The sequence below is a fragment of the Fukomys damarensis genome, unplaced genomic scaffold (genome assembly GCF_012274545.1).
Source record: "Fukomys damarensis isolate Sample0158 unplaced genomic scaffold, DMR_v1.0_HiC HiC_scaffold_23, whole genome shotgun sequence".
In the NCBI taxonomy this organism is placed as follows: Eukaryota; Metazoa; Chordata; class Mammalia; order Rodentia; family Bathyergidae; genus Fukomys; species Fukomys damarensis.
This window is the reverse complement of record NW_022900935.1, coordinates 13,146,810-13,172,920: the sequence shown is the minus strand read 5'-3', so window position 1 is coordinate 13,172,920 and position 26,111 is coordinate 13,146,810. Positions and strand designations below refer to the sequence as shown.

Here is a 26,111-nt window from a genome sequence, read left to right as displayed (position 1 = left end):
TCCTTCACCGGCACGCCCCGGCCCCGCGAGGGCTTCTTTGGTATCGGCGGAGGGACCTTCTTCTCCTCCTGTCAGGAGAGCGCGGCCGTGAGCCCGGCGCCGGGACCACCCCCAGCACTCCGGTTCGCACCCCATACCAGCTCCCAGAGCAATGGGTACTGTGCGAACGCACGGAACGCACGGCCTGAAGTCCCAAGGTCAACCCCGCACCATCTTTCATTGAAACGCGGTCGATTCGAGCGCCCCCTGGTGGAACTGTTCTTAACGGCCTGTGTCAGAGTGCTGTTTGGGGGCTGTTTTCCCTCTAGCCCTGCAAACCGAGGCGAGGCAAGGGGGAGGGAATTCACCCATCACGGCCAGAGACCTGTCAGCAAGCCTAAAGACAAGGCATGTTCAAGGCTCTGCCCTCTGCCCAGGCCCGAGCTGAAGGTGACCTTCTAGAAAATCTAGCTCTACTCCCTCAAACTGCAGCTGGCCAAAGGTAGTTGAGGGAGCTCTGGAAGCTTAGGCAGCGATGAGTACTGAGTCCAAGCAGGTGACGGTGACCAGGAGTGTGGCCACTCTTGGAAGTGGACGGTCACCTATTATCTGTCCAGAACTTGTGCTGCACATGGGTCTCTTCCCCTCCACACCTCTGCCCCCAACATATCTCTCTGAGGAAGGGCATTTTCCAGAGTGTGGCCTCCAGGACTGAAGGGACCACTTCCCACATATACACCTTAGGCTCCAGGAGTTTCCAGCTGTTGGCCTTGAGTTGCTGTAGCTCCAGGAACTTGAGGGTCACATCCTCAATAGACAGCTGAAGGAGGTCCCAGAAACCCGCCAGGTCCTGGAAGGTTGGCACGGGGAACGCAGTGGGGTCCTGAGGCAATGGGAGACATAGGGGGGTGACTCCATCAAGGAGGTCTGAGCCCAGCCAGAACCACAAAAGCCCTATACGAAGCTTGACCTGGGAGAATGGGGTGGGGGTGGAAGACAGGGGACAAAACGAGACTGGGCCTCTTATTCTCAGGCACAAACATCCAGACCCACCATCAAGCACAATACCCAAAATGACCCCTGGAGGATCACAGACCTAGTCTCACCCCCCCAGCCACACTGGGCTACCTGTCCGGTGCATACACTCTTATGGGCACTCACCATGCTTTGCTGACACAGCCGGAAGAACTGCTGGACCTTCTGGGACAGGAGAAGTTGTGTGCTGCCCACAGCACTGCGGATCTTCTCCAGGACTGGAGAACAGAAGGAAATTCAAGGAGAAGAATGAGGCATCTTCTTCTCCAGCCTATAGGAAGTCCACCCTGATAACTTTCACCTCTTGGTTATTTACACTGTTTATCCATCTGTCTCCTTCAGTCCCTTCTCTACCCCATCCTCAAGTTCTTGACAAGCAGCTCTGTCCCATCTCACCAGCACTGGATGCTCAGGCCCTGATGTTCCTTCCTTCCTAAACTACGTTTATTGAGCACTTATCTTCTTGTATCATCCCTCCCAGATGGTAACCAGCCCCAGCCTAGCCCTACAGCCCTGGCCAGGGCATCAGCTCAATGACTGAACCAATTAGCTGAACTGTGTCACTCATCAGAGGATGCCTCCTTGGCTCACCAAGAATAACTAAGTAACTGCAAGAAGATGACAGCAGTCATTATCCTGCCAACCTGGGGATTCTGCCGTAAGGGTGTGTTTCCCCCAGACTGGACTTGTGGGGAAAGGGCTTTGCCCTCCTTCAGGCCAGGGCCATGTCCACTTCACTGAGCCTCTTCATCTGTGCCTCATAAAGGATCTGACTTGAACTGTCTCCCCACTGCCTTAGGGTCTGGGTCACCATCTGTTTCAGACTAGATCCCTGTACCAGTATATATCTGAAGAGTGCCCTATGTCCCCTTGGTCCTGGTAGCCATCTCCTAGAGATCCAGCCCTTGGTGTCTCCAGTCCTAGCCCTGCCTCCTGCATGTTCTACTACCATGGTGGAGTCCTCAAGCTCCCATGTGGAAGGACGGATGAGGAAGGCAAAGCCATGCCCAACTAGTGGGGCTTCCTGTTTCCCTGCAGCCCCGGCACTGGCCACCATCCCTTGAGCACACAGGGAGCCAGTACCCCGTGCCCGCCAACTCACTCTCCTCTGGCAGCTCATAGTCCTCCGCCTCGCGCTCCATCTGCTGGCACCAGTGCTCCAGCTTCTCCACCTCTGCCCGCAGCATCTTGATGAACCACTCGCCATCCCGTGGGCAGGGGGATGTGCGGCCTGAGTCAGGGAGGCTACGCGAACCACGCTCCATCCAGGAGTCGCGGCGGCCAGACCCAGGGCCAGGGGCTGGGGCGGGGGCCGGGCCTGGTGACCCATCGGTGGCCGGTGGCTCATACGGCAGTGGGTAGCCCTCACGGTAGGCCCACTGGCCCTGCGTGTGGACCGTGCGGAAGACTGAGTAGGTGGGGGCCCGGGGTCCGGGCTGGGGCTCAGAGGCGTGCCTCTGGAAGGAGCGTCCGAACTGTAGGGCCTTGTCTTCTGTGGCCACTGTGGCCAGGCCGGCCAGGCCTTCAAGCTCCAGGTCTGCCTGCACACCGGCCGTCACACTGTTGGAGCGCTTGAACCTCGCCCGTCTGTGGAAACAGGCACTTGTCCTTTCTGCCCAGTCTCATCCCAGCCCTTAACCCCACCCCAAGCAAAAGGGGAAGGGCATGAATGAGGAAAAGAACCTATACAGAAATGGGCATTCATTTACACACCTGAAACAGATCAATCCTTGCAACTGGGAGTCACCTAGCAACCTTTTCATGGCGCCAATAGATAAGGGTGAAGGTTACAATATCTAACAATCACTGCTCCATGGCCAGGACAGATCCTGGTAGACACCAATCAAAGCCTACCGTGATCAAAGTATCAAAGTCACACCCTGTCAAAGCTGGACTGTGGGGCAGACCAGAAGGGCCCAGGGAGGGTCCAGGGTGATAGCAGCTCCTTATCGATGAATGCAAAGGTATTTCAGTATTCTATCAAATGGTATGTCTATGCTAGTTTATACCAGATGTACAGTGTATCATCAGCCCTACAGAGAGACGAGGCAACTTAAAGCCCAGAAAGGCCCATGCTTATCCAGCTAAGGAGTACAGAGCCAGGATTTGGACTCAAGCTGCTGAGCTCCACTGTCAAACACTCTGCACCACATCAGCTATTAGAACATCACAGCAAGAGATGGTGGGAGTGGCTGGGGATGAAGTATGCCTGCAGCTGGGAGGACTTCTCCCCCAGAGACCCTGACAGCGCAGCCCAGAGCCTGGCCAGACACAGTGTGCCAGTGCCAGTGGAGCTGAATTAAGTTGTTGGCAGGAATGACACAGGGCCTGGAGACTTCTTGTCTTTGAGTTAATAACATGCAAATCCTATGCAAACGTCAACTGGCCTTGTTTATTTTTTCCCCCAGAGTTCAGAGTAGAGGCTCTTTTCTACAAAGAAGTCAGTGGCTCCCTAAACTGCATGAGGTTAGGGCCAGAGAATACTTTAAAAAGTGAAAGTCAGGGTGCATTTGGAGGTTCAAGGCCTAGGAATTCAATGACCTCTAAAGAAAGGCCCGTGGGTCCTGAGTTCTGTCCACTTCTACCTAGTTAGAAGAAGAGAGGCTTGTGCAGCCAGCTTCAGGAGCCTGTCCAGCTTTCCAGGAGACTCCTAGCCCCTGCAACTTTAGCCTTCCTCATGCTGCCCAGGCCTTCTCTCCTTGCTGCCTGCCTGCTTCCCTCCAACTGGCGGGCTGCCTGCTGGGAGCCTGTTGCCATAGAAACCAGGCCCAGAAGGATGCTGCAGGACCCAGGAAAGAGATGCACTCATGTGTAGTCTCCACAGAGCCCTATGTCCCCACCCCCACCTCTGTAAGGAGAGAAACTATGTCTTTTTTCCCCTCTGCCTGGTCTTCACCTTGGTGTCTGCCCTGATCAGACTGGCACCGTCATTTGCCTCAACTACAGGACTGGCCTCCTTTCAGATACCTCTGCATCCACTCAGTATGTGCAGAGGAAGAGCACTGGGCCAGGAGGCAAACCTGAGTCCTGGTGCTGGCTTTGCCACTGTGTGCCTTTGGGAAGTCTTCCCCTAGGCCAGCTAATATGTGTATATTTAAAATACATAATTACATGCAAGTACATACACATATATTATACACATTTAAAATTATAGGAATGAACCAGTAATTGCCAAGGTCATGCCTCTCTAAAATTGCACCTAGCATATTTTAATTTTGGGGGCCCGTCAATCTCTCCCTGATCTACCCAAGTCTGGAGCAGTCTTCCTAAAGCTGAACTGTGCCAAGTCATTCCCCTGCTCAAAACTTTTCCATAGCTCTCCATTGTCATAAGATCAAACTCCACTGCCGTAAGATAAAGTTCCAGCATTTATTGGTGGCTATTACACTCTGGATGTGGTCCTCATCTTCAAGCTCATCTCCCCCACATTCTCCTGGTCCCCCAAACAGATAATATGTGACCCTGACTCTAAGCCTTTGCACATCCTATTTCCTTGCTTGAAATGGCCTTCCTTCTCCTCCCTGCCCATCTCCTGCCCAAACCCCTCTTCCTCTGTGGCTCCTCTGACTGTCCATAGGACCCCTCCTCAGCTGCACACCCCCTCAGCAGTCCTCTTGTACCCAGAGGTATCCCACTATTTGGTTTCACTGTTGTCTCTTTCTGGTGAGAGACTTGTATGTCTACCTGTATCCCATCACGATGCACCCTGGCTCCCCACAAATATTTTTGTCTTTTGGAGCTCTAGTTAGCCTTTGACTCTTTCAGAGCTTCATCAGTTGCAAATCATGGAGATAAAGTAGGATTTGCCCCAGTAAATACATTCCTAAAGAGCCACCATCCTTGCTGCTTCCCTGCACATGGACTTGTCCTTGGCCACCACTGGGTTTGCTGCCTCTCACCACGTCCTCCGAGAAGGCCCGAGAGAATCACTCCATCTTGATGGAAGTCATAGTATGGAACAGAAGCACAAAGTGTCCCAGGCTTCATGGCTCTCAAATCCCTTCCTCAAAAGCTCTCTCACTGCGTGTGCTTCAGGGAAACCTGAATGAGCTGAGGAGCTTAAGGGATTAGTGGAAGCACCGTCCTCACCAACACTCCCAGCCAACGGCCAGAGACTCATACAGCACAACTGGGAGCCAGTCATCCTTGTACAAGTGGCATTTAAAACTAGCAGTGAGGGACAAGATCACCCAAGAAAAGAGCAATGGCTTAAAGATCCAAAGTCCTGGGGAACACGGACACTTCACAGGTAAGGGAAGACAGTGCAGCCCACAGAGGAGAGGCAGAAGCCAGAGAGGATAAGGAAGAAAACCAGAAGACCCTACAGGCTGAAGGGGAGAGGAAGGTCTCAAGAAGGAGCAAGCAGCCAACACACAAAATGAAGAATGAAAGGTATCCACTGATTGGACAGTACAGGAGCCACTGGTAATCAGGGCAGGAGCAGGCTTGGTGGGATGGGGTGGGGGGCACAGATACAGACTGCAGCTGGCTGGCAGGAAGTGGGAAAAAGTGGGCGACACAACTCTTTCAAAGAGCTCGCAAAGAAACAAGGAAGGGCAAGGAGATGTGTCTCAGAAGAAGTGGTTTAGGATGGTTCTTGCTTGCCATATCCCGAGGGAAAAGAACCAACATCCATGTCCCAGTCCCTTGTCTGTGTGAAGCTTTTACCTTTCACTGCCAAAAGAGACTATAAGATGTGATTAAGCTGAGGATCCTGAGATAAGGTGAACAGCCTGGATTTCTCAGGTGTGTGCAGGAACAGGAAACTAGTACAACCTATAAAGAGAAGTCAACTGAAGACAGAGAAGAGAGAAGCAATAGTCAAAGAAACCAGGGACAAGGGAGGTACAAAACACTACCTTCTGGGTACTTAGTATGTGCCAAATGCAGCACTTTACATGCGCAAACATGCTCTGTCCTCAGGACCAGTCCCATGATAAAGGTGTCAGTATCATTCCTACTTACAGAGCAGTGATGTCTAGAGAGATTGTGTGGGTTCCTAAGATGAGAAAATGATCAAATTATCTCAGAGGTTACCTCTGCAGCCACTCAAGGGCTAGTGGAGGAGGCAGAGGAAAGCTACACATGGGGAGCTGATCTGAAAGTGGACCAAGGTCCCACCAGATGACCTCCACGGTCACGGTGAGGGGCTGTGCAGGTGATCTGCTAAAGACTTGTGGGGGTCGGAGGAAGGAAGGGGAATGAGCCGCTTTAGGGGAGCCAGACTGCCTGCACTCAAAACCTAGCTCTGCGGCTGGTGCTTCGTTTCTTCCTCTGTAAGTGAGAATAATAGTACCAGCTTGGGAGATAATATATGTACAGAACTTGGGACAGCACCTGCCTGCCCATTGTGTTAGCTATTATGGAGAAGGAGGAAAGTTGGTGGCTCTCACTGTGAGGAAAGGGAGCTGGACAAACACAATAGTCCAAATGCAGCTCTGAGAACCTCACTAGGGCATTGTAGTTATTAATTATTGTGATTGCTGTTGATCATTTCCATCTGTTCTCCCACAGCACTCTGAACAAAACCTCTTTTATTCTCTATATCACATTGTATTGTGGTGAGTTATTTGCATATCTGTCTCTCTCACTAAATAGGGCAGTTCCTCAAACATAAATGTTGGCTGGGTGGTGGATTGGTTGTTTGGCTGGAAGGAAGGGTGGTAGAGACCGCTAATTATCCCTCAATATCCATTCTCCCTTTCGTCCTCAGTAACAGAATCCCATAATTTTAAGCTGGACACATGGCCACTTTGGACAGATTCTTTCCTCCGTCTCTCTTACAACTAGGTATAGCCATGTGGCTAAGTTCCAGCCTATCGGATATAAGCAGAAGTGGTATGTATGTCGTCTAGAAAGTGTTCATGAAAAGAATGTGTCAGGCTGGGGGTTTGGCTCAATGGTACAGTGCTCACGTGACATGGGTTTGACATCTAGCACCTTAAAAAAAGTATTAATGAAAGAAAGAATGTGCCCTATTTTGTCCCTTCCTCCTTCCTAATAAACCAGAACAGAGACATGAGGGCTACACCTCAAGAAGCCATCTAAGAACATGAGATTGCAGACAGGGTCAAAGGTAGAGAAGCAATAAGAGAAAGACTGGGTCCTGACACTGTAGAACACCTACCAGCCCTCTGGACTTCTAAGCAAGAAGGAAGTAAACTTCAGTCATGTTTAACTCACTATTTGTTTGAAGGTTTTCTGTAACTCACAGCCAACTCTAACCCTAGCAATAACAGATGAATTTTCAGAGTAGTAAAGTATAGGCCCCATGTCCCCATTTCATTCTGGATTTGGCAGCAGTTGCTGTGCACTTCACCAACAGCTGTAAACACAGGATAGCAACTGGCTTCCACTGTGAATTATCACCAACACATAACAATGCATTCACAATATTTTCTCCCAAGCCTTTTAACTAGGCGGCCCAGGCCTCCTCCCCTCCAATCCTGCCAAGTGACAATGACTACATTCCTGGTGATTGTGGAAGTCATTATCCTGGTAGCTTTTGGGGAGCTGTTCCTTCAGCGAATCTCTAGGGGATAACATAAAAGCCTCTGAGAAGAAACTGGATCATCCCGAGGGACACAGTATCCAAGAAATGCTCAATATCCACAAACTGTCAAGAGGTTTGGCCAGGAGTGTTGGCAGCGGGCGGGCAGGAGTGGGAGGAGGAGTGGGCAGTGACATTTGAGCCAGGCACAGCATTATACTCACTGCTGTAGAAGTGTCTCTCTAAGAAAGTACCGAAGATAATCGGTCAGTAACCTGAGCCCATCATCCCAGCCAGGGACTGTGTCAGCGAGGGAAGGGGGGTAACGCGTACAGATTCGGAGGAGTCCTGAGCATCACTTAGGAGCCACCCTAGAGCAAGAAGATGAGGAGCAGCAGCCATGGCCGTGCCTAGGGTTTGTGCTCAGTCAGCTACTCCAACTTTTCACAGGGCTGTTCTTCGGACACAGCTTCAGAAGATGGAAGATTCCTGCCCAGGCCTCAAGGGGCTCCTTCTTTTGGGCAAATGGCCTTTCCAAGGTCCTAAAGCCAAAATGGCCACAATGCTAAGGAAGGAGGGGAGAGGCCTTCCTAGTTTCCCAGGTGGCCTTGGGTGGGTGGACACAAGTGGGCATAAGTAGGGTTGTCAGATAAAGTTCAGAACTCTCAGTTAAATTTCAGATTTTTTATGCATAAGTGTATCCCAAATATTGCATGTTGTTTATCTACAAACCCTTTTTTTTGACCTTTAAAGACAGGGCCTTGTTATATAGTTCAGGCTGGTCTTGAACTCACTATGTGCTCAGGCTGGCCTTGAACTCGTGGTGATCTTCTGCCTCAGCCTCCCAAGTGCTGGGATCACAGTTGTGCGCCACCACACCTGACTTGATAATCAAAATTAATCAGACATCCTAGTGTTTCTTCTTTGTTTTAGTGGGTTTGTTGGTAGCAGTTTTTGTTTTTGCTAGATCTGGAATTTGAAGTAAGGGCTTAGGGGGAAGGATCTAGAGTTGGAAGATACAGGGGGATCACTGCGTTTAGACAGAGCTGGAGTAAAAGAATCACATTTTCTAGGAACCGAAGTCTTTCTAACATTCAGCAAAGACACTAGATGTCTTGTTATTCTGGCCCAGAGTCTGAGGAGACAGGAACAGTAAGGGTACCTTGAGGTAGGGCTGTCATTGTTTCCTAAGTGTGTTCTTTCTCACCACAGGGCCTTAACACATGCTGTTCTTGCTGCCAGGACATTTTTATCTTCTATTTTTATTTAGTTAACTTTTGTTTATTCTTCAGGTCTCTACCCAGACACCACTTCCCCAGGGAAGTGACCTCTCTGACTGGGTTAGAGCACCTAGGGTACACTCTCATGGAACACCCAGCTCTCCCTCGTGGTACCTGTCAGAGCTGTAAGTCTTCTCAGGGGAGGGGGAGGTGCTGGGGATCCAACCTAGGGCCTCAGATATGCTAGGAAATATTCTAACGATGAGCTATACACCCAACCCTAATTCTACATTATCTATGTGACTCTTAGATTAATGTGGTTTGAAGCTTCACAAGGCCAGGGGGCTGTGTCTGGGTCTGCTCATCTCTGTATCCTCAATACCCAGCACCGTACTTGACAAAGAATAGGCATCCAATAGTCTGTGGGCAAATGAAGCTGGAGGTGAGAGAAGACGTGCAGTGCAAACAGAACGGATACAGCTCACGCCACTGTGCCTTCCTAAGCCAAGGCATCACTGATGATGGGCAGCTACAAGGACCCACAGATGACTCCCAGATATAAGCAGTCGTAAGTCTGAGCTCTACCCATAAGTTCGGCGGGGAACAACCTGAAAGGCAAAAATGAGAGGCCTTTCCTGTCTAGCAATTTTTGTTTTTTCAGTGCTGGAGATCAACTCCAAGGTCTCACACATGCTAAGCACCGAACTATCCCCCCAGTCCTTTTTTTCTTTTATTTTGAGACAGTCTCGCTAAATCACCCAGGCTAGCCTTGAGCGGGCAACCTTCCTTCCTCAGCCCCCTGAGTACTGCCTACTGCCCAGCAAATATTACTATTATCATTATGATGATGATGATGATGATTGATTGATACTGGGTATAGAACCCACAGCCTTCACACTAAGCTACACTCTCAGTTTTGTTTTGTTTTTTGTTTTTTTTTTTGGCACTGGGGATCAAACTCAGGTCCTGGCACTTGCAAGGCAGGCAACAGAACCACTGAGCTAAATCCCAGGCCCTGAGTCCTTTTTTCTTTTTTCTTTTTTTCTTTTCTTTTTTTTTTAATTTTGAAATAGGTCTCGCCTAAGTTGTCAGGGCTAAGCTCAAACTTGTAATCCTTCTGCCTCAGCTTCTGCCCAGTAATTTTTTTTAACCAAAATATAAACAAGTAAGACAGGGGTAAGTATTAGAGGCCAAGAAAATAAGTGGCAGTGGGTAGGGGGCAAGTCCTGGGTGTTTGCCTAGCAAGGCTGCTAGAATTCATGGCTCGCTTTTATGTACCAGTGGGGGCATGGTGTGTGGAGAGTCAGTCTTAAAGCCAGGGACAGAAGGGACAGCAAGGACTGAGCAGGTGTATAACTAAGAATGCCTTCAGCAGACAAGCAAGTGAGCCTGGCCAGAGAGATGGGCCAGACTTCTCCTCTCCCCACCTGTCACTCCCTCTCAATTCCCAGTGTGATCACCTGTGCTAGGTGTTTCAGGGCTTCAGGCACTTTCTAAACACCACCTCCTCTGCTCCTCAGCCCGCCTCATCAAGACCTCCCCAAGCATTTACACAAGTGCAAGGAAGACCACGTTCTCTGCCTGTCCCTGCCCTCCCCGGCCCTGCCTTTCATTCCAAAATGCTTGTCGCCTTGGTCTCCTTTTCCCTGAACTTGCTGCTATCAGCCTAGTAGAGACAACTGATCAATGTAGTAGACTGAACCAACTTAGACCCTGGACACATAGAAATGATGCATAAAATAAAACAAAAATGGTGTTTTTTCCGCAACTCCAACCTCGAAAATAGGAAAGAGACATCATCAGCTTACACGGATGCAAAAAGGAAATTCAAAATCTGAGTAGCAAGAGGGTGTCTAAACCAAAGGAGCCCCAGGAATTTCAGCCAGACATATGCTAAGGGCTGGATGGGAATACTGAGGGAGAGGAGACACCCCAAGCCTAAGCATGACGGGAGCGGAAGGAGATGGTGCAGAAAGCCGGCAGCCAAGAAGGTCTGTTTTGTTTCTAGATTTGAACTAGAAAAATGCACGCCAGTGATTCAGGAGTGTGGCCTGCCAGTAGGATGCTGGGAAATCAGGACATTAAGTCAGTGTTGTGTGTAAGTGTGGGGTTCAGATGTGTACTACTGGGGAAACCCAGAAAGCTCAAGCTGAGAAATTAACCTTAAAGCTGGTCCCGAGCTGAAGCAGTACCGCACGCGGTATGATGGAAATTGAGTCCGCGTGGAAGGAGTGGGCAGCAACAAACAACAGAGAACATGTAAATTGTTCAAATATGCTTGTAAATCTATACTAGTAAACCATAATAGCTATAACAACAACTGATTTAGCTGAGCCTTTACAGAGGTATAATCAAAGTACTCCATAAATACAATGCGGAAGATGGGAGGAGGAAGCTAAGAAGAAAATTAAAGTGTTACGAGACTCTTGTACTTAAAAGGGATAGAAATACTAATTTTAGGTGCTTTCAGAAAAATGCAAAATTAAGTATATTTGTCAATTTGTAAGGGAAATCACTGCTTAAGACATGTAAGCTTCCAAATCAATGAAGAGAAAAAGAAAAATAACTATATTTGATCAGTTCAACAGAAGACAGAAAAAGTCATAGGAGAGCAAAGCAAAGAAAAAAGTACGTTAAGTAAAATATATAAAGCAAGATCATAGAAATAGGTCCAAATAAATTAGTCATCGAAATATATAACTGGATTAAATATGTCTACTAAACCCTAGCCACATATTGCTTAAAAGCAACATATCTATCTCCCCTTTTTCTTTTCTGAGGGGGAAGGGGCTGGTACTGGGGATTGAATCCAGGAGCTCTCACATGCTAGATGGCAGGCACTCCGCCACTGAGCTACATTCCCTGCCATAAGCAATCCATCTAAAACACAAGAGTGTAGGAGGGTAAGGTATGAAATGAAGCCTATTTCCTGATAAAAGAGCCAATCCACTAAGAAGACACAACAGTCATAAGCTTAAATGCTTATACACAGTACACTCTCAAACTGAAGTAAAAATAAAGTTATTGGGGGAAATGACAGATCCAAAATTACAGTGAGACATTTTTAACACACTTCCCTCAGAACTGGTAGATTAAACATACAAAGAAAATAAAAGATAAATATCTGAAAAATATAAATTCTAAGTCTGACCATATGTAGGATATACTATATATATACAGTATGTATGTATGTATATATATATGTATAGTATGTATGTATGTATAGTATGTATGTCTGTATACGTATATGTGATATATATGATGGAAAAAAGCCTCAAATAATCTAAGGAATAAATCAGAATGCATACAGTGCCTACATGTAACAAATTCAGATATCAATAATTAAAAGGCAGCCCCCCCCACAAAAAACTGTATTTGGCAATTTTTAAAAAACATACCACATTTCCTATAAACAAGTTATAAAGGAAATCAGACTATTTAGAACTGAACAATTAAAAATACAAAATCTCAAAACTTATGTGATGCAGCTATCATGCTATAGTCAGAAGGGAATTTATAGCACGTTAGAAAAATAAGGAATATTAGCTGGGTGTATGGCACATGCCTGTAGTCACAGCTACTTGGGAGCCAGAGGTAGGAGGATTGCAAGTTCAAGGCTAGACCCTTTCTCAAAAAAATTTTTTTAAAGGGGTGTGGTGGTGGGATGTAGATCTGTGTGAAGGCCCTGGATTCTATAGGAAGGAAGGAAGGGAGGGAGGAAGGAAATGTTGAAAGTTAACGTTTAATTCAAGAGGCTGTTAACTACTCAAAATCTAGCAATGTATATAAAAATAATACAGCAAAACTGTGATTAAAAACTGCTAAAGTCCATACATGCATTTGTCTCTAGCTATAAGAACCCTGATTTTTATCTGTGTATTCTGTATCCACAAGACTACAGACTTCACAGCCTTCTTTGCAGCTAGGTGCCATCACATGATGTGGTTATAGCCACTGTGATGTATGTGAAAATATTTGTGTAACCTTCAGTAAGTCTTTCAGAAAGGAAGAATTACATCCCTTCTCCTCCCTTCTTCCTTCTCACTGCTCAGAAAGCAGACATTACAGGCAGAACTTGAGCTCAGTTCCACAGATAGGATATAAAGTGATACACAAAAACTGGGAGAGCAGCAAAAGAAAAGGAGCCTGGGGTGCTATCCTACATCCAGGTTGGCCATATATTTACATATTTAGTGAAAGAGAAATACACTGTGTAAGACACTATTGTGGCCTGTTACAGTCAAATGTAAGCCAATCTGATAGTAGAATCAAGCAGTTGATCCCAGGAATGAAAGAATGTTCCAACATAGAAATTTTATTCATACAATGCACTGCATTCTACATGGAAGGAGAAAATCTAGGAGCATCTTGGTAAACTCTGAGAAAGCATTCAATAAAATTTTACCTACATTTTCTATTTAAAAATATGAAAATGGGCTGGGGATGTAGCTCTTTGGTAGAGTACTTGCCTAGCACGTGCAAGGTTCTGGGTTCAATACTTAGCAACACAAAAAATAAAATAAATAAACAAAAAGTCAACTAGGAATAGAAGGGAACTCCTTAATGTGATACAATTTGAAGCAAATATCATCTTGAGAAGCATATCTTCTAGAATCAGGAAAGAAATACGCATGCTACAACTCAACAACAAACTGGAAGTACTATTCAAAGTCTTATTATAAGATAAATACAGGGGCCGGGGATTTAGCCCAGTGGTTCCAGTGCCTGCCTTGCAATAGCAAGGACCCAAGTTCAATCCCCAGTACCAAAAATAAATAAATAAATAAATAAATAAATAAATAAATACATTTAAGAATAGAGGTTTAAAAGAAATATCCTAGCCAGGCTTGGATAAGTGGGATATGCCTTTAAGCCCAGCTATTTGGGAGGCTAAGGCAGGAGAATCACAAGCTCAAGGCCAACCCGGGAATTTAGTGAGACCCTGTCTCAAAAAAAAAGATAAAAAGGGCTGGGGAATGTAGCTCAGCACTCTCCAAGTTCAATCTCTAGTACCAGGTAAAAAAAAAAAAAGAAAAGGAAATACTCTCATTTGCAGAAAAGTAACTGACTATATAGAAAACCACCATGATTTTCAGATAACCCGAGACCCAAAAAAGTGAGACCAGCAAGGTTGCTCAATAAAAAATCAGTACACAAAATTTAACAGGGTCGCCATATCCCAGCTGTGTCCAATTATACAGTAAACAGGAAAGAAAGACCCCAATCATAATAGCCACCACCATGGAAAACACCATCGCCTCTCTCCTAGATCATGAAAAATGGTCCTTACTGGCCTCCTCATTTCCACCGTTACTTTCCCCACATTCATTCTCCATTCAACAGCGAGTGATCTTTTGTAAACATAAATTAGAGCGCGTCAAACTCTTTCTTTAACCTTTTAATAGCTACTCATTACTTCTAATTAGATTCCAGTTCTTTATCGTGCTCATGTTCGGCTTGACCTGGCCCCTGGAATTCTCCAGTTCACTCTCTCACCACTCCCCAAACCCCTCCACACAGCCAACACGAACCTGCTTTAGTTCCTGATGCATGTCAAACTCTTTCCTGCCCCAGGGCCTCTATGTGTGCTATTCTCTCTCCCTAGAAAACACTCCCAATCATCACCTGAATGTTCTCCAGCAGCAGCTTAAATGTCACTGCTCAATTTAAATAACGTCTCTTTTCTCTTAGCTCCCTTTTTCTTTTGTATTTGCACCATGATGCGCAATAATATCCCACTGCATATTTTACCAGAATGTGTAATCTTCTTTTCATTCACAAGTTATTTACTCATTACCTCAATTTCCCTCTAGACCGCAACTTCTGTGAGGGCACAGACATCTCTTTAATGTTTCCCCAAGCATTTAACACAGTGCACAGGAGCTGCCACACAGCAAGTACTCACTAAGTATCTACCGAATGAACTGATGGAGGGATGGCAGTGCCTGCTGCACTCTTCCCAGGATTCAGCCTATCAGGAGGAAGAGAGGGAGCCCCCAAGGGTTGCTCTGGATGAGGGGCCCAAAAGCCTCCCGGAGGAGTCCATGAGGACACACGAGCTCGGTTCATGGTCCACAAGCGCCATGGGTTCAGGGAAGGGTACATGATTCAGAGCACATAGCTGCATCCATTCCTGCAGAACTCTCTCAAGAACTCAAGTCACAGATTTATTTGCAAGTTGAGTTCGTCACAAAGTGCCTCTTTTCTATAATCTGTAAAGACCAAAGCTTTAGGCATGATGAGAAAACAAGGGCAACTTTTCGCCACCCTCAGCAGAGACATTTACTGCATCCGCAGCATATGGAACTTGAAGGAGCTAGAGCAGGAATGGAGAAAAATGTTGACTCCCACAAGAATGCCAAGAAGACCCGATGAGACACATGCACAAGACAACCCCTCAGAAGTTCCCCAGAATAGCTGGGGGAGTTTAGGAGAGGTCAGAAGGCCCAACAAAGGCAGCTGGGGACAGAGCTTTAGAGCGACAGCTAGAGTTTGATTCCAATAGTAGTATGGCCTGGACAACCCAGATAACCATGAATCCTCATGGTCAGCCCCAGAAGGTCCCCAGATGACAGAGTTAGGCCACTGGCCTGGTAGCACCACAGTCCAGAGGGCAGATGGGCCACTGTGGCACTGCCACCTTGGCATTAGAGAAAGTGTCTTCCCAAAAGGCACACAAGAGCAGAGAGGAATCTTTGCAGCACTCCCTCCAGAGCCCGCAGTGCTAATTCTTCTCCTGGAAGTTAAGAAAGCAATGTTTATGAGGCCACCTAATGTCAGACGAGTGGCTGCTGGTAATTCTATCTCAGGTGTACCAGAGACTCGGGCATATAATAGGTACCCCCAACTGCTTAAATGCCTGTGCGCGCCAAGTGAGGAGGAGTGTTATATCTGCCAGGGGCCTGTGAGAGGCAATCTTCCTGTTTATTTGTTTCTTTTTGTGCTCACATTCTTGTATACTGCAGGATATAATGAGGGTCTGGCAGAATGCTATTATCCCCTGTAAAGGACAACTGTTGGAGGCTTTTGCAGCACCTCCCTATTACCTTTCCACACCTCTCCTTCCCCCAACCACCATCTATCTTCTGTCAGTGAGCACCACAGATAGGCAGGGAACGATGAAAACTCAGTGTAGATGATGACATCTCTGGCCAACCTCTGTGACTCCTCCCCAATAAAAAAGGTGTGGTCTCACTTCCAGGAAGAGGGCACACACAGGAGATGGCCAGCAAGGACATCAGTGGGCCCTCACTACCCTACTCCCCCTGGGAAGCCTGAGCGGTCCCCATGTGACCTACCTCTTGTCCTCTTCCACCTGTACACCGATGGAGTGGAACTCTCTCCGGCTCCTGTTCTCGGTGTCGGAGTCTGAGATAGTCTCCACCTGGAGGCGGGGTGGAGGGGTCAGTGGCAGGGCCCAGCCAGGGGACACAAGTCTTGCCCAGGGAGAATGGCCAGCAATGGCTGAGCCCCAAGCCACTGGCAAACCTGGCAAAGAAAATCCTCCTGAACAAGATGAGAGAGCAACGTGACCACTGCTGGGCACTGTTCTGCACTCTCCAGTAGCACGGATGACATGAGGGACAAAGGAGTAGGCTGAGGACGGCTGCCTTGTCGATGACCAGCACCCACGATGCGCAGTGCTGGGCAAGCCAAGGAAAAGGTCTGTGTATCCGGAAGTCCCCTTTGATCTCCTCACCCCATTCCACCTGAGCCCGGACCCTCAGCGCTCCTCCTTCCGTACCTGCACACCAGTCCATACCTGCACCCCAATAGATGGCCGCCACTTCCGCTGCCGCGCCAGACTTCTCAGCTCTTCCCTGCCGGGGATGGTCTTAATGATGAGAGTGGGGGGTTTGGGGCTGGCCCGGGGTGGCACCGGCGCCAACTCAAGGGTGCGTGCGCCCATGGCAGGCCCGTCCAGTCCATCGGCAGAGCTGCAGCGCCTGGCTGGGCCCTCAGCCGTGGTGAAGCTCTCGTGCGCAGAGTCGGTGCTGCTCTGGGCGGTGATGGAGATGCGGGGTGGGGCCTGGCTTCCCGGCGGAATCCAGAGGCCTTTCTGAAGTTGAAGGCTGGAGCAGCAAAGGCAGGGGTGCAGCCTATGAAGACGACGCACGCCTGCACGCATCATTCCGACACACCCACCCCCCCAGCACACCCACGCGGTCCCACGAAACACAGCAGCCACGTGTATTCCATGCACTGCTATTTACAGGACCAAGGATTGTCCGAGTCATCCTGTCCAGGGAGGGAAGTTATCTGAGCAAGGTCACACAGCACAAAGATGGCGCGAGCCACAACTGGAACCCAAGGCACTGTCCACCCAAGGGCCAGGCGGGGACAGAAAGAGTACTCACAGGAGCCGGGCCTCCCTGAGACAGAGGCAGGGGCAGCAAGGAGGGGCAGGCAGTCGTCATCTTGAGAGCAGCCGGCCTGGATGGCCCGGAGGTAGCTGTGGCTCCGCATGCGGAAACAGCCAGGCAGGTCCAGGGCGTCCACGGCCTGAGACTCAAGTTCCCCAAACACAGACCCACACACGGCCTCCAACTGCTGGTTCAACTCTTCGCTGAGCTGGGGGAGGGGGCCCGGAGGATGGTTACAGAGGATCTGGGGTGGGGTGGGGACGCTGAGGCGCTCTGCTTGGCAACATACCTAGGTCTGCAGCACCTATACCTGCCTGGCTCCTCTGTAGTCGGCTAAAGGAGATCCTTACTCTCCGCAAAGAAAGATGAGAGAGCCTCTGCCCTGAGCTGCCTCCAAGGTCTGCCTTGGGGCCACCTTGCCACCACTCAGTCTTTCCTCTAAATACTCACCCCACACTACCCCACGCCTATATTTTCCTCTCCTCCTGGTCCCAGTTCCTCAGCCTTCTCTCATTTGACCCTGACAGAGAGGACCAGGGACCTGACATATACCCTACGGCAAGGTATAGGGCTGGGGGTTTCAGGGGAGGACAACTTTTGTTCCTTAGAACCCGACGTGTCACGTGATTGTCTGAAAGCAGCCTATAGAGATACATGCATCAAGTGGCAGGATGGGTAATGAATGGGTACGTGACAGAGCAAAACTATCCTGCAAGTTTTCCAAGCCTTTCCCTTCCTGTGGCCATTAGCTAGTGGGCCTCGCAGGGCCCAATAGTCCCTGTCCTGTCCTCAGTGGCTCTGGAGAAAGTTCAGCTGTCCTGGAGAGAGTTCTTTTGTTTTGTTTTGTTTTTTGATATTTTGTGGTACAGAATCCATGGTGTTAAAAAAAAACAAAAAAGAGAAGAAAAAATAAAAACCCAAAACTTTTGTTCACAGAACAAGCCACACATCACTGCGCTGAGACTAAATATGTCCCAGGCTGCAGCTTCATTTGTGGTATGTGAGAAAAGTGACACAAAGAAAAAATAAATAAAAGCAGGCAAAGGTGGGAGCAAAGGTAAGCTCTAGCCCAGAGCACAGGTGGCCAGGCCCACAATGCCACTCTCGCTGGCTACATGTGTAACCCTGAGCTTCCAGCCAGGCAAAACGTGGAGGAACGTAGCCTAAGCTTACCTGCATGGGCCGTGGAGTGAGACTCTGCCGCATCCCAGGCTGGCTCTGCCACTTCCTACCAGTGTGCCCGGGGAAAGTTAAAGTTTGGGGACCTCAGTGTGATCACCTGGTAAATGGGAACGATAATGCTACCATTTTCACAAGAGTACTGAGGGGCTCAAAAAAACACGTGAGGCACGTGATGCAGTTACTGGCACACAGTAAGCCCTCAGTGGCATGTGAACGTCTCACGGTCTACCTGGTAGACACAGGCCAGATGCTCGTGAGACCTACAATTCCCATCACTAGGCCCTAGAGAAACCCCCCTGTAGACGATGACACAGAGGCCTCCAGATGGCATCACAGATGAGGTTCTCAGCAACATCCAGGGGTGAGTGCAACAGCAGGTATCCCCTAGCTACATCTCATGGCTGCTCCCAGAAATATGTGTGGCCACATATTTATGAATAGCCAACAGAAACTCAAAAGAGTGGTTTGATCCATGTGTAAAGTGCAACTCAGTGTTTCCATAACTCAGCCTCCAAAGCACACGATTTAACTGAATTGTACCTCAAACAGAATCAGAATCATCCCATTCTACCAATGGGCAAACCAAGACCAAGAAGGAGCAGATGACTAGTCCAAGGATGCTCATCTGGTAAGTGGTAAAAATGAAATAAAGTATCACATTTCTGGCTCCCTTGTAAGGCTGACTGAGCATCAGAATCTCCTGAGCAGCTTCTTAAGCCTACATTAACTTGTGCCCCCCTAACTATCCATCTGCTTTTGCTTTGGCTGGTTAGAAGCCCAGAGCAAATCTGCTGACGGCAGAGGAAACTTGGTGGTTCTAATGTAGGCCCAGTAACTTAAAAGAAGTTTCTGTACATTTTCTGCAGTGCCCTCCCCCATAGTCCTGGGGCCTTTGCACTAGGCTATAGCCCCAGCCTATTTTTTCATTTTTAAATTCAAGACAGGGTCTTCCTAAATTGCAAAATTGCCCAGGCTGAACTTGAATTTGTGATCCTTCTGCCTCAGCCTCCCAGAGTGCTTTTTGTTGTTGTTGTGGTGGTGGTGGTGGTGGTGGTACTAATTAAGGAGTAAACTCAAGGAGTACTGAGCTAAATGCCCACCCCTTTTAACATTTTTATTTGATCCAGTCTTGCTAAATTGCCCAGGCTGGCCTTGAATTTGGGATCCTCCTACTTCAGCCTTCCAAATAGCTGGGATTACAGACATGTACCATCTCATTTGGCTTCTGAAACTCTTTCTGAAGGAACTTTAAGTGTACAGAAACCACAAGACCTGGAAAAATCAATCCAAAAAAACCAGAAGTTATGTTCTTTCTTGTCTGACTAGCACAAGCCATATTGTGGAAACTGACCTTCCCATGACTTCTCTAGTCAACCCTTATTCCTCCTATCACTGGACTTCTGGGGCACTAAAGACAACAGTTACCAGAGTATTTTCTGATACTCAGGAGCTGAACTGACTCCTGTTACCTCTTGGTTAGGCTCAAGGCCCTCCCCAACTAGAATCAATCCAGCCCAGAGGGTCCCTCTTGGAGCCCAGGGGACCTCATGTAACCCTAACCAAGAGCATTTTAATCTCAAGTCTAGACATAAGGGATGGAAGAAATCTCACTCTGCAGTTATCTCCACCCCTTTTCTATGTGCAAAGTGCTAGGTGCAATATCTGGTACAAAGCATGTGCTCAATAAACTTCACTATTAGTAGCAAGAGCTTCTTTAATCATAGTGCCAATCCCATGTAGAATGAGAGGTCTCTCTATCCCAAGGATTTTCTTAAAAATCCCATGCATAGGCTGTCCACAGCTAACTCTATCCAAGAAAGAGTGGGGGGGAGGATTTCCCTGAAGCCATACACATTGTAGCTCAACTGGCCAAGAGGAGATTCTGGGGTTCAACAAGGGACTGGACCCAAAGGAAGCAGACACTCGTGTCTTGTGATGTGTGCTACATTATGGTTATCAGTCAGTTACACTATGCTGTGAATACACCTATTATGCCTGTATAGACTTCCACCTTGCTTCCCCAACCCCACTCACAGGAGAGACAAAGTGAAAGAATCAGAGGACTACCATCTAGAATATATAAAGAACTAAAAAAAAAAAAAAATTAGACCACCTAAAAGACCCAATCAAAAAGTGGGCAAGAAAAATGAATAGACACTTTACAGAAGTACAAAGGGCCAACAAATACATGAAAAAATGCTCAACATCACTGGCCATTAGAGAAATGCAAATTAAAACAATACTAAGATTCCACCTTACCCCAGAAAGAATGGCCATAATAAAAAAAAAAATCAAATAACAGATGCTGGAGAGGCTGCAGGAGAAAAGGAACCCTTCTACATTGTTGATGGGAGTGTAAACTAGTACAACCCCTATAGAAATTCCTCAAAAAAACTAAGATTAGAAATTCCATTTGACCCAGCTATTCCCCTGTATCTTCCCAAAAGAGGTAAAGATATCATTTCACAGTGATACATGCATACCCATGTTTATAGCACCATAATTCATAGTAGTTAAATCTTGGAAACAACTAACATGCCCAGCAATAGATGAATGGAGTACCACTCTGCCAGAAAGACAAACTTGAGACATTCATAAGATAATGGAATCACCTTGAGACCATAATGTTAAGTGAAATAAATGAGATACACAAGCTTAAAAATAAATAAAGAGCAAAATATAGATAATAAGACATGGAGAGAGGGATGTTTCTCAAATAGGAGTGGGATCAAGAGATGGAGGGAGGGGAGGGAAAGGGGATGAAAAAAGGAATTAAGCTGTATTATGTACACGTACCTACTCCCCACAAGGAAAGCAAACATTATGTACTGCAAACATGTACTAATATTTCTTCAAAAGTCAAAGAATCCCCTTGGGAAATGAGCTTCTTATCCTTTCTCCAAGCCAGATTCAGAATCAGTAGCCATTTCCAAGCATGTGGGACATTGAGAAGAAAATATTTTGCTTGTATCCAATTAGAAATTGTCTGCTAGAGTTGATGGGTCCACCTGGGGGACCATCCAACATCCTGTACACTTTACATATGTTATTTAGTTTAGATAACCTTTGGAAAATCCTCCTATTTCAAACCATTCCAAAACACTGGATAAAACATAACCAACATCATTTTATATGCATAGCTGAGCTCACAAGAAAGCAAGCTAAGTCCCCAGGGGACAAAAGCAAAGAGGAGCCTGGAAAATCAGAATATGAACTGTGTGAGCCATTGCTTCAAACAGCCCAGTGGAGGCGGAGGTGGGGTTAGGGGTTGCTGGACTCAGTAACCAAAGGCTTAGGTTTTAACACCCACTGGGGCACAGGAGTAAGGCTTTGGGCCCACACAAATTCCAAATGAGAAGCAGGAAATGAGAACCTTCATAAAGCTAGGAAAAGAAAAATCTTTGATGAAAACAAAGAGAGAAAAAAACAATTATCACCAGAGGCTGATGACACAGGAGCCAGTTTGTAGATCAGGATGGGGAGGAGGCAAATGTCCTAAGAATCTGGACCCACAAACCAGTCCTCCCACAGACCAGGACTATGTATCTGCACGGGCTTGCACGACCCAGATTAAAAATTAACATAAAGTGTTCCTAGTCCGGGAATATGCGAGCAGAGAGCAGCTGCAAAATGTGTCCCTAAGGACCATGCTAACTCGAGCTGCTCAGGCCCCTTGGATGTGAAGCTCCACTGAAGATGAGTTAACAGTGTCTATGTGGCAGACATCTTTTACTTCACCCCTCATGTGTCTACCTCTTGGAATGCGCATCTTCCTCTGAATCATGGGCTGGACTTACTGGCCCATTTCTAGAGAGTAGAATATAACAGATATAGTGGAACATCACTTCTGAGACCACACGGCAAGAGCCTGACCTCATCCAAGACCTGCCAACCACCAAGTGAGTGCACAAGGCAGCTTCTGCAAGGTAGGCCTTGAGATGAAACAACAATGACCATCACCCTGATTAGGCATCACCTAGCTAAGTGGTACTAAGTTTCCTGCCCCACAGAAACTAGGAGATAATAAATATTTGTTGTTTTAGGACACTACATCTTGAGATAATTTATTAGTAAGCAATAGATAACATACAAGCTGATGTAAGTAAGAACTAAATTGTTATTGAGTCATAAGTCATTGAGAATTCAGGTTTTATTCTTACAGCAATGAATGTTACCTAAGCTATAACAAAGTCATTTTTAAAGTATGTATAATACTTTAAAAAAATAAAAACAGAGCTTCATTATGTTGTGTAGGTGGACCTCAAACTCCTGAGCTCAAGTGATTTTTCTGCTCTCGGCCTCCTGAGTAACTGGGCTATCAGCACATACCATTGTACCCAGCTTTAAACTATGTTTAAAAGCCCTAAAACTTAACAGATGAAACTGAAAATGTGAGGAGAAGAAAAAAAAGGGACTAACGATTTGGAAACAAACCAAATCAGACTTTTAGAAAAGTCAATGAAATTAAAAACAATTAATTAGTTAATGATAGATGAGAGACACAACTAAAGAAAAAATCAGTGAACTAGAGGAACGTGCTAAGCAGGCAGGCAGCCTAGGGAGACAGAGACGGAAATCAGGAAGAAGTGGTTAAGATACACAGTGGAAAGAATAAGAATGTCCCACTCACGACGAACAGAAGCTGCTAACAGATGGAGAGACTAGACAGACTGTGGGAGAAGCAAAATTTAAAGAGATAATGATGGTGGTTGAGAATTTGCCAATCTTGTCATGACTTTAGACATCAAATCCGATCACATAAGCCAACCATAAAGCTGGACCAAACTATCAAAAACAACCATTTTATCAATCTGAAAACTGACCAGGGCACACAAAAAGAAACATTTATCATGAAGATGACTGAACTCAGGTGCATGACTCTATGGCACCTGGACCTGAGGCTGCTCCCCTCTCTCAGGCCCCCAGTTCTCAACCTGGTGCAATGGTTCACCAGAGTGGTGTAGGCTATGAAGGCCAGCTGCCTTACTGTCCCTTCTCTTTGGAGCATTATCAATTATAGTGTCAAGAACAGGGAGGGCCAGCAACATGCTAGGCTGAAGTTTCAGCTCTGTGTGCAGTATGTAATAAACTAGCAGACTAGCAAGGTATTTAAGAATTCAAGGGGATAAGAGCAGCTGAGGGGTTTGAACTTCTCCACTTATCCTGGGTTAAGTGGAGGCTGGGTGAATACACAGCAGAGACCAGAAAGGCCCTGAACTACCTATTTATCTCTGGCTAGTGTTGGCTGTATATATGTTCAGAGAAAACACAAAAAGCCTAGTGATAAGTAAAAGCCAGGACAGACTTGTAAAGGACCCAAAGATTTCCTCCAGAACCACACAGGAAGTCTTACTGGCTTGAGATTATTAAGCACACATCACAAACCCTTTTTAAAATTTTGATGTGAGGTCTTGCTAAGTTACTAAATTGCCTAGAAATTAGGTTGTGCTCAAACTTTAATCCTCTTAACTCAGCCTCCCAGAATAGTGGGGTTACAGGTATATACCACCACTTCTAGTTATGAGAACAACTTCTAACCAATCTTTGGCTGAGTTCTAAACTATAACAACAACCTCTGGGAACCTCAAAGTTTAAAATGAAAAGAAAAAACTGAGTAGAGACATCAAAGGCTACATGTTTTAGGAATGAAAGATTTCATGGTATTCTCCAGGGATTAAGATACAAAGTAATAAGCCGGGCGTGGTGGCACATGCCTGTAATCCCAGCACTCAGGAGGATGAGGCAGGAGGATCCTTTGAGTTCGAGACCAACCTGGGCCACATAATGAGTTCCAGTTCAGTCTCAACTACATAGTGAGACCCTGTCACAAAAAACAAAAAGCAAAAAACAAACAAATAAACCAAGATACAAAGTAATAAAAATCCCTGAGAGTGATAAATATGAATCCAGAGTTGCTATAATATACTACTTAACAAGCTCAGTATTAAACAAAAAATTTAAGAGTCATGCAAAAAAAGTAAAAAGGTATAAATGTCCAAAAATGTTGGATTTATCACCAAGACCAGAAAATAGCTATTACAAATATATTTTAAAAACTAAAGTAAACCATGTTCAAAGATTTAAAAGCAAGCATGGCAACAACGATGTCATGAATATAAATCTTTTTTTTTTTTTTTTTGAGACAGGGTCTCACTATGTAGTTGGGACTGACCTGGAACTCATTATGTAGCCCAGGCTGGTCTTCAACTCACAGTGATCCTCCTGCCTCAGCCTCCCAAGTGCTGGGATTACAGGCATGTGCCACCAGGCCCAGCATGAATACAAATCTTAACAAAGGGAAATTCTTTTTTTAAAAAAAAGAAACATAAAAATTTTGGAACTGAAAAGTACCATAACTGAAATGGAAAATTCAGTAGAGAAGCTGAACATGAGAAATGATCAATAAACCTGAAGACAGATCATTACAAATTACCCAACCTGAAGAACAGAGAGAGCAAAGACTGAATAGAATGAACAGAGCCTCAGAAATTAATTGGTAAATATCAAGCATACCAACATACATGTAATAGGAGCCCAGAAGAAGAAAAGGGAAAGAGAAAAAGGAGAGAAAAGAGACATTAAAATATTGGAAGAAATAATGAGAACAGAAAAATATGTGATGAAATAATAATAAAAACATTCCAAAATGATGAAATAACTAAAAACATTCCAAAAAAATTTTTTTTCCAAATTTGTTTTAAAAAATTAATCTATAGTTCACAAGGGCTGGGGATTTAGTTCAGTGGTGCTGTGCCTGCTTCACAAGTGCAAGGTCCTGAGGTCCTGAGTTCAATCCCCAGTACCAGGGAAAAAAAAAAAAAAGACATATTATAGTTCATAGAAACTCAAGGAACCTAAAGCTAAACATTAAAAGATCCATATCAAGACATGTTATAGTCAAAATGTTGAAAGTTGAAGACAGAGAAATTTAGTAGCAGCAAGAGAAAATTCATCACATATAGGGAAACTACTGGCTTTTCATCAGAACTGATAAACACAAAAAAGAAGTCAAATGGTATAATCAAAGCACTAAAAGAGGGATGGGGGTATAGCACAGTAGTAGAGCATTTGCCTACCATATATCAGGCCCTGGCCTTGATCCCCAGCACCACACCACAAAAACAAACTAACAAATGTTGGGGGGAAAAACATTAACCAGGAATTCTATATCCAGCAAAATTATCATTCAAAAATGAATTAAAAATAAAGACATTTCCAGGTAAATAGAGACTGAAGAATTTGTTACCAGATCTATCCTACAAGAAGTACTAGTGGAAGTCCTTCTAGCTAAAAGGAAGTAACACTTGATAGTACTAACTCAAATACACAAGAAATGAAGAGCACCAAAAATGGTAAATATGTGAACAAATATAAAAAATTCTACTAATAGTTTTCTCACTCTTAACTTTTTTTGAAAGACAAAGTTATATGAAACACATTATAACATCATTGGTTGGCTTACAATTGTTAGATTTATAACATATTATAGATGATGATAATGATGGTGGTGGTGGTGGTGGTGGTGGTGGTGTGTGTGTGTGTGTGTGTGTTACTAAGGACTGAATCTAGGGATTTCATGCTCAGCTAAATCCCCAGTCCCTCTTAAACTTTTTTGAGACAGAGTCTAAGTTGCCCAGGCTGGGCTTGAACTTGTGATCATCTTGTTTCAGGCTTCAAGAATGCTGGAATTACAAGAGTTGATTTATATGACAATAATATCACAAAGAAAAGAGAAAGACAATGTAGTAGAACAATGCCTCTGTATTTTACCATAATTAATTATATTAATTTATTATTTTATCTACATACTTATTGTAATCCTAGATGCAACCACTAATAAAA

The 26,111-nt window shown here is 45.8% G+C and overlaps 1 protein-coding gene across 1 annotated transcript in view; it reads right to left on the bottom strand.

The window, feature by feature from the left end:
* Dlgap3 (DLG associated protein 3) overlaps positions 1–26,111 on the bottom strand; it is a 61,767-nt gene that overhangs the window by 5,457 nt on the left and 30,199 nt on the right. Inside the window, 8 exon segments of the mRNA XM_010645284.2 lie at positions 3–68; positions 719–862; positions 1,141–1,232; positions 2,117–2,601; positions 16,023–16,108; positions 16,487–16,773; positions 16,776–16,796; positions 17,082–17,295. Of these exon segments, the coding sequence (XP_010643586.1) occupies positions 3–68; positions 719–862; positions 1,141–1,232; positions 2,117–2,601; positions 16,023–16,108; positions 16,487–16,773; positions 16,776–16,796; positions 17,082–17,295 (1,395 nt within the window).